We start from the raw sequence: 8,892 nt of genomic DNA, 5'->3' as shown, positions 1-8,892 counted from the left end.
CCAGGTTCAGGGAGGGGTAGGCCATCTGCCGTGCCAGGTTGGGGGTGAGTAGATGAAGACATGACAAAGACATGCTGTGGAAGAGAGACAGGGATTAATAATAACATGTAATTAAATGCAGAGAGGTGTATAAATACATAGTGAGTGAAAAAGGTGACTGAAGTAGAAGCACTCAATGCATCATGGGAATCCTCCAGCACCCTAGACCTATTGCAGCATAACTAAGGGAGGATTCAGGGTCACCTGATCCAACCTTAATTATATGCTTTATCAAACAAGAACCTAATCTTAAAGTAGAGAGGGTGCCTGTCTCCCAAATCTTTGATCCACGGCGGGTGTGTTGCAGTATGGGGAAAATCGATTAGACACAGGAAGGGGTTGTTGGTGTACCATGGGCTTCTGTTTACAACTACGCTTCCTCCTCACTGTTACCTAGCCATCCTGTTTTCCCTTGGGACAATCTGCTGGGGGAAGAGCCAACGGGGCCTACACTACCTTTGGCTGCTCCAGCTACAGGGGCCTGGCTAGCTACGGGTTTTTCAAGGGTGCGAAGCCGGTCCAAAAAGTGATTGCAGGAATTTAAGCTGTTAGAAATTACTTATTGACCTAAATTCTGTCAAAAATAGATCAATCATATCTCTCAGGAAGAATGTCAAGTAATTTGGAGCCAGTAAAAGCATTCCTATCATAAAATAGCTGCTGCAACCAGTTTTTGTCAAAGAGACCAATTTATCCTGGTACAATGTGCCACTGACATTAAAAATAGATAATAGTAGTTCTATAAAATTATTTGAAGTGACCAAAAAGGACTGGACTGAAGACAATATAGGTACAAATACGCAGAGTCATGAAGATACTTCAAAAACAGGTATTCTTTTTAATTTGATCTACAATCCCTTCATGAATCATGTTCACTAGAGTGTATTTACTAATATTAGTAAAGACAGTAGATGTTAAAAACACATAATGACATCAGAAATCACTTTTTGGCCCAACACTGGGTCCCCAGAGCTCCAGAGAGGAGTTACTAAACATCTGACACACTGAGCAGGAAAGCGCAGGAGGGAAAGATGAAGAGGCCATGCTGCAGGTAAATCAAATAAGACGTTATCAGTAAGTTGTTAATTAAATGGGCTACACAAAAACACTACTGTGTGCTTGCACACAGTAGAGCGGTAAAGAGAGCCAACTTGAAAGAGAATCACCTTTGAGTTAACTTTTTATTTCAAAGCTGCGCTATTACACTTTACACAGAGCCACTTTAATGTCATCTGATATTTGCTGTGCTGTTTTTAACCACATTTAGTAAATCGTAATTGTTTTTGGTTCTTTTGTATAAATTTGTAGAAAATTCCAGTATTTATTTTCAGATGTTTTTACTTTTTTTAAATATGTGTTTGGTCATATTTGGTTACATTTTATGCATTGCACTATGTACATTCTACTTGTTCTGTCTGCTGGGTTTAGTTTATCTACTGGAAAAGCAATGGTATTTCTTAACTGTAAGATATATTGCCTTACTACTACCGTACTTTGAACTCCGATGATTAGGATGTAGATCTTGAAATGCACCTTCTTTAACAGTTATTTCTGCAGGTAGCGCCTAGTGATTGAATTATGCTGTAGTCCTTTTACCAAATGTCTGAGCTGTACTCACATTTAGATTGAATTCATTCAGTTCTTTGGAGGACATGATCATTTGGAAGGTTTACATTTACCATCTTTAAACCCTTCATAGTCACAGTTTTCTAAACCATAAAACCTAAATGTGAAGAAAACGAAGAGATGAATTTAAAGACAGTTTATTTGTACATGTTCAGAACATTTAACTGCACCTACTCGTTCATTCAGTTCACACCTGTACACTGCACAAAGGAGATGGCCAGGACAGAGACAGACACTCAATCTCTGCTGCCTTGTACACTTATTGCTGGTCAGTACTTTAGTGTTACCCATCATCATTCAAGAAAATCATGTTAAGAGGACAACATTTACATTTACAAAGTCAAACCTCAAAAATCACAAGTATGTGTTTTCCTGTGGTCTGCAGTGCTGTTTCCTCATCTAGATTGCTTAGGAGATTTGGAAATATCTACTGTAGATGTGTCTGCTTTCGCTTGAATAAAATGTATGTGGTGCTCAGAGCAGCAGAAAAATGACATGTGATCAATCCTAGCACAATGTCTTTGAAAAAAAATAAATCATGAATGGGTTCATAAAAAAATCAAATGAAAAAATAACAAAGTGAAATTGCCAAGTGTGCAAAAGTTATACTTGGAAAAAAAAAAAATAAAAACCTCAGGCAACTGAATGTTGCCTTTTAGGACATGCACTCTAACTGCTGTTGCTAGTTTTAAAACACCAGGTAGTGGCTTTAATGGTAAAGCAAACACACGGGCAAATAGAAAGGGATACTAACAATATACAGGAGCAGTTATGTCACTTTTTGTTATTGTCCCAGTCTTGACGATAGAGATTGGATTGAGGTCATATGCAAGAGGTGAAAAATCTAACTCAAAAGACTGAACTGATGACCCAGGTATCCCAGGGTTGATCAGTTAAAGTCCCACCTTTATGATGACATGCTGTGACTTAATTCAAATTAATGCTTAATAACCCAAGTTGCAATACAGCAACACTTAATACAACATGAATTGTAGTAAACCTTTAATACGCTTTGATCATTAAGATATAGCTCATAATTCTTATTTATAAAACTTTACAGTACAAATAATTGTTCCCGTGGCAACACCTCAAGAAAGCAAATCTGATCACAGCAGTGTAATGTTCACAGTTCAGCTGTGGGTTTAACAGCCTATCATTGATGGTTTAGGACATAAGAGCGGCGTAAGGCATGAAAGGGAAAGCACTATTAACCTGATTTGTATTAAATGATGTGCGCAACTTATGTTGATTGTTTTTATAAATGATCTGACGAATGAAATCTGGGCAGGATTTATCTCCTCTTCTTTCAGAATGTTCTATTGTATCCTCTACTAAAGGGGATAATAAAGGAAGCACCAAGGCATCTTCCCTTTAGCTCTAAAAGCTCTTATTATGGCTGCCATGCAGATGGTTTCTGTTCATGTTACTTAGTCAGGAACTGAGGAAAATCTGACTACCTGACGTTTCTCGAGTGTGTCTTGGGTGTTCCCCTGGGTCTCCTCCCTGTTGGATACACCCAAAACTGCTCATTCAGGAAGCATCTAGGAGGCGTCCGTGTCACATGCCAGAACCAATGAAACTGGTTCCTTCTCTTGTTTGCACACAGCTCTATCTGAATACAATTTAATCACATTCCCTTCTTTTCAAGGCGAATAAAGCTCAGTAGGTTTCACACAAAAAAAAGACTCTTTTTGATATTGTTAGCTATCATGTTGATCATTCACCAAATTACTGACACCGGCCTCAGTTCGTTTTGAAGCTGAGTTTGAACTCTTCAAGTTCATTCTCGTAGATATGAACTGAAGCTCATGTGTCCTGGGGAGGAGTCAGTCCGTGATTTGATCAACAGGTATGTATGATGTATGTATGATGCACAGTTCATGTGATAAAACATGCCAACCTGGCAGAATTGCTTTTTTCAAATGATATAATAAAGGTAAGTGTCAATGTGAGGTGGCATGCAGTGTGCTGGAAAAAGTATAAGAAAAAAAAAAAAAAATTCGAAATTCGATCTAGTTTTTTTTTTCTTTTTTCCAAAATGAGACAGGAAGTGATCTCACAGAATTTTTTTTTTGGTCTGCTATCACTCTTTCAATATGGTGTACCACAGAACCAGTCAGAATGTCCCTCAGAACAATCAAAGTACCACAGTGTGTTAGTGACGTTAAACTCCAGAGACAGTCTCTGTGTGGCGGATCTAAGCTTGGCTGCCTCACAGGAACTTTGTTTTGAGCGTGATGCTGGGAGAGGACTTCCCAGTGCTGTGGGCAGCTGGATTAGCACTGCTAGCTTTAACATTCAAACTCTCCTGATTTCCTTTGATGGCAGCTTGAAGACGAGACTTCAGGTGAGGCGATGTTGTGATGAGTGACCTGTAGGAGGAAGGAAAATATATAACCATCTGCTTCATATTCACTGATCCTTTGTCTTTTGAAAACATTAAAAGCAGCATGACAAAACATGGCTTTGCTCTGCATGACATGATTTAATTACTGACGGAGACTGTCAATCTCTCCTTCACAGGTAGGTTGAAACTACAGTGGAAATGATTTTGAACTATATGAAAATCATCCAAAAGTTCCTGGAGATCAATAAAATCCTAAAACCTCAGAGAGGAGTCATACAATGCTTTTTCCTACAGCCTATAATCACATTATTGTAAACTTTTTTCTTACTGAGGAGAAGAGCAGGAAAATAAAATACTCATGAATCCCGAAATCAACATGTAATCTACATAAAAAAGGAAATTTACGAAAGAGCTAAAAAGGTTGCTTGTACAGTTCAGTCCAGTGAGAGCAGCAGGAGCGTTTCATACAAACCATACCAGAGCCGTATGCAACAAAATAACTGCACACATCACTACCAACCTCAAGACAGCTGGGTGCTGAGGGCCAAAGCGCATCAGATCCTTGAGTGCCGAATCATGAAGAGACCTGGATGGCAGGGGAGCAGAGCTAAGGGCATTTTCGTCCAGGAGAAAGGAGATGAGGAGGGGCAGAAAGACTGCCACCAGCTGAGGACCTGAAGGGCAAAATACACAAAACATGGGAACAACCTTCAGATGGGAGAGAATGTTTCATCTGTTAAATATCTCAGCAAAAGCTGGATGGACTTGTACCTTTGCTCAAGGAAGCAAGAACAGCTGAAATCACTGACCTTTAAACAAAATAATTGAATGTAACTTGAATTTATCTACTTGTGTATAACATTTTAGTGTTTTTTTTGTTTTATTGGCTTGACTGTAGTCACAAGGTCTCGTTTATGTTGTCTTTCCTGCTGGCAGCGTGCTCAGTCATATTTGGACAGGGAGTATCAATCCAGAGTGTTTAAACCAGTAATTTAGTCACCTTTAAGTTCTCACAGCAGACACATTCATCTCTCACTCACACCTACAGCCAAATTTGAATCACTGGTTAACCAAACTAACATTTCACAGCTTCTCACTTCAGTGCGTGGTTGTGAAGGGCTGCATGCTGGTTAATCAGGAAAGGAAGGAGAACACATCAGATATGCAAGCAGTAAATACTGAGGAGGATTAGCACATTTAGAGCACAAATCAGGCTGCTGGACTCCACCACTGTCCTCCTTTGGACAGAGAGCCTTGCTTTACCTTCTTCCATTCTATCATCTCCTGACTCCACCATGTCTCTGCTACAGACTCTACTCACACTGTGATTCATCAGCTGCCTGGATCAAAGCCTCCATCGCTCGGATCCCCTCCAAGACTCCAAGCAGCTCCTGTGGAGTTTGAGGACGACTCCGCTCCACCTTCTGAGGAGGAAGCAGACAAATATATGCTGAAATCACCTCAACAATGCCTTCTACTGATCATATAGGTTTTTATTTCATTTTCCCTTAGTGTACATGCAAGCAACAGTACAGAAAGAAAATTAAACATATTACAAACAAATAATATATATATTATTAATGAACATAAAGTAACTCAGATACTCATGTATGGTAAATAAGTTTGGTTGGATACCTGGAGGAATCGAATCAATGTCGGACCAAGGGCCTGGATGTATGGGATGGCCACACTGGGCTGAGCCTGAAACACTGTCGTTAGCAGCTGACAACAGTGACTCACAACCTAGAGCAGAGAAGGGAGGAAACACTGTCACTGTCGAACCCCACACTTACTCAAATATCGACTTAGAGGAACATAACTCTGTCCTTAATCCAGAGTTTTACTGGTCTGGAAGAATATGGCGTACTCCAAACTGTCTAGATTAAGGATGTCAAACTCATTTACATTGTGGGCCCACATCGACTTGAAGAGGGCCGGACCAGTGAAACTATTTTATCTCGCTGTAAAGACGTTTTCCTACATATTTAATCCCTGAGATAGTCTAATATAAGAGTTTTGTTACATGATAAAGGAATGCCACTATAGTGAATGAAAAATCTGTAGGGACAACTCTTTGATGTCATAAAATTTAAGCACAAGGTGTAAAACTTTGGTAGCTCATTTCCCTGAATGTCCTCTAATCACGAAACACAGTTTTGTTAACTTGCAGAAAATGTCCTGTTTTAATGTGGACCCACTTTAAAAACAAAAACAAAACAAACAAACAAAAAAAGTCTACATTTAATTGTGAAACCTTTCTGCTGCTTAATTCTTTATCTAACCCTTAATTATTTCGGTGCCGTGTGAAACTGGATTTGGGAGAGTTGGGAAATTATAAGGAGCAAAAACTGTGAAACATATTAAATGAAATTACAGTTAAAAGTTTGAAATTTATGCCCCACATTTTTGCCCCACTGGATGGAGTTTTTGCTGGGCCAATTGTGGTCCCCGGGCCTTGTGTTTGACACCACTGGGGCGATCGTGGCTCAAGAGTTGGCAGTTTGTCTTGTAATCAGAAGGTTGCCGGTTCGAGCCCCGGCTCCGACAGTCTCGGTCGTCGTGTCCTTGGGCAAGACACTTCACCCGTTTCCTACTGGTGGTGGTCAGAGGGCCCGGTGGCGCCAGTGTCCGGCAGCCTCGCCTCTGTCAGTGCGCCCCAGGGCGGCTGTGGCTACAATGTAGCTTGCCATCACCTGTGTGTGAATGGGTGGATGACTGAATGTGTAAAGCGCTTTGGGGTCCTTAGGGACTAGTAAAGCGCTATACAAATACAGGCCATTTACCATTTACCACTGGTCTAGTTAATGGCAACAGAAATATGTGGCGGAAAAACACTTTGAGGCACAAACTGTATATGAAAGATGGTCATTGCCACACTGTATACATTGTTCCTGCAGAATGCTGCATGCTCAGTTCATAATGATTTCTCTGTCACAAGTTGTTAGTAAATGAGCAAACCCTACTTTATGCTACTCTCCGAGTCCAAAACAGACCTGAATTAACTTCACAGTGTATTCAGTAAAACCTGAAATTAGTGACTGAGCTCACAAAGTCAACAGGAAAGTGTTTAACTAAGGTTAACAGCAAAGGCGCAGAGGGCTGTTTTTATATAGACCTCTATACTACCTGAGGTCTTGCAGACACTCTCTGGCTTTTAGAATGTCCATCTTCTAAGAGAGGTCATGGTCAGAATATAGCCTAACTATCAGATATTACCAGAGGGTCTTTGGAGTCTATGCTGGTGGTGAAGCGCTGCAGACAGAGCTTGTGCAGAGGCTCAATGGTACAGACATCAGGACCAGCAGATAGCAGGAAGACGGTCAGAGCGGTGAGGAGGCTGACCTGGTCTACAACACAGCTGGAAGGCCCTGAAATTACAAAAAGAAACTATTTCAGGCATTCTCTTCTGTGTTTGGTAGTTTAGCATTTTTCTGCCAGTGGCTGTAATTTTTAATCAGTCAGTGTGGAGTATACAGTTCTCTCCATCACCTCTCTCGCCATAGGGAGTACTGCTAATGAGGACTTTATTATTAGCACAGAAATACCTTACAGCTTTATTGCATAGTGCCTGTAGGTATATGGGTGGCAAATTGAAGATTTTTTAGAAGCACTTGCTAAAACTACAGAGAGCTGCACGTTTGTAAGTTACATTCACACTGTACGTACCACTGTCCCAAAATGTTAGAAGTGTATTTAGAGCTGATTGTAGCAGCAGGTTCCAGGATCCTCGACTTTTCTCTTGTCGGCTCATGGGTGAAGTCAAGACGGACTTCAGAGCCTGAATAGCCGCCTGGATGACCACACTCAGACAAGCCCCACCCGCCGATTCAACTGCTGAATCACCTGTAAGCAAGTTTAACATCATCATTGATGTCAAACATCATCACTGAGTGGACAAAATACTTATACATTTTACTGAAGTCCATTTCTAAACTTGCAGAAACACAATTTATTGTTATTTTCAGCTCTGACAGTTTGGCTTTGAAGGAGGGAAGATGTGCTTATTTAAAAACTGAATGAGATGCTGTTAACGTCCACCCGATTAATCCTGACTCTCTTTTAGTTTTGTTTTTGGTATCCACCATTCCTAAGAAAAATGTCACTTTAGCAGTTTAATTATCTACTTTATGTTTATAAAATGCTCTTGGTATAGACGTTTTTACTTTGTTACTTCACAGTTAGTATAACACCCACCTTAGCCACATTAATAACATAAATTATTTATGGACATTACAGTCTAAATTATTTGTCTTAACCTGTTTGCGCGCTGGGCTGGTGGACCAACTCTCTCAGGACTCCCAGCAGCAAGTAGAGGACAGTGGGGAGAATGGACACACTGCCTGCAAAGAGGACAGACAGCCATCAAACCAACAACAGACCAATAAAAGGAGATGCATCGCATGTGTGTCCATTTGCATAAATATTTGGCTAGACAAACTGAAGGATTATGGGTATGCAACCTATGCAGATGTGCTCTCCTCCAAAAAACCAACACACAGCCCAGAGCCCTTCAGTAGTAAGTAGCTAAAACTCAAGGGCTCTAATACAACCATGCCAGTCCCTTTATAGGGCTTTGGAGCGTGATGTCACGGGGGTGGGGGCATGGAAAGGATTTTGGCCTGATGTGCCATTTTCGGGGTCAAAACAAAGTGCAAGCGAAAAAGGAGCGAAGGCACACACAACAGCCATGGTTCGTATTTGCTGTGTGGTCGGCTGCAATGTTAGATCGCACGACCGGCAAGAGAATAAGCTTGAAAATGGTTTATCTTTTCATTCTTTCCCAACCTGGAAGAAACATGAGGGAGCTCATGTATCGATGTTACCAAACAAGGAGTCTAGCCTGGATAGCAGCTGTGAGACGAGCTGATATCCAGTTCTCT

The 8,892-nt window shown here is 40.8% G+C and overlaps 1 protein-coding gene across 2 annotated transcripts in view; it reads right to left on the bottom strand.

Moving 5' to 3' along the window:
* Positions 1-1,786: 1,786 nt before the first annotated feature.
* The window catches only part of heatr5a (HEAT repeat containing 5a), a 42,016-nt gene continuing 34,910 nt past the window's right edge, over positions 1,787-8,892 (bottom strand). For both annotated transcript variants that reach the window (XM_063500153.1, XM_063500154.1), the window contains 7 exons: positions 8,269-8,352; positions 7,679-7,855; positions 7,229-7,380; positions 5,648-5,755; positions 5,334-5,436; positions 4,533-4,686; positions 1,787-4,037 (listed from right to left, as the gene is read on the bottom strand). In XM_063500153.1, the coding sequence (XP_063356223.1) occupies positions 3,878-4,037; positions 4,533-4,686; positions 5,334-5,436; positions 5,648-5,755; positions 7,229-7,380; positions 7,679-7,855; positions 8,269-8,352 (938 nt within the window). In that variant the 3' untranslated portion in view covers positions 1,787-3,877. The remainder of the gene's footprint in view (positions 4,038-4,532; positions 4,687-5,333; positions 5,437-5,647; positions 5,756-7,228; positions 7,381-7,678; positions 7,856-8,268; positions 8,353-8,892) is intronic.

Source organism: Pelmatolapia mariae, linkage group LG16_19 (assembly GCF_036321145.2).
Source record: "Pelmatolapia mariae isolate MD_Pm_ZW linkage group LG16_19, Pm_UMD_F_2, whole genome shotgun sequence".
In the NCBI taxonomy this organism is placed as follows: domain Eukaryota; kingdom Metazoa; phylum Chordata; class Actinopteri; order Cichliformes; family Cichlidae; genus Pelmatolapia; species Pelmatolapia mariae.
The sequence above is the reverse complement of the archived record's forward strand: the minus strand, read 5'-3'. Positions and strand labels throughout refer to the sequence as shown.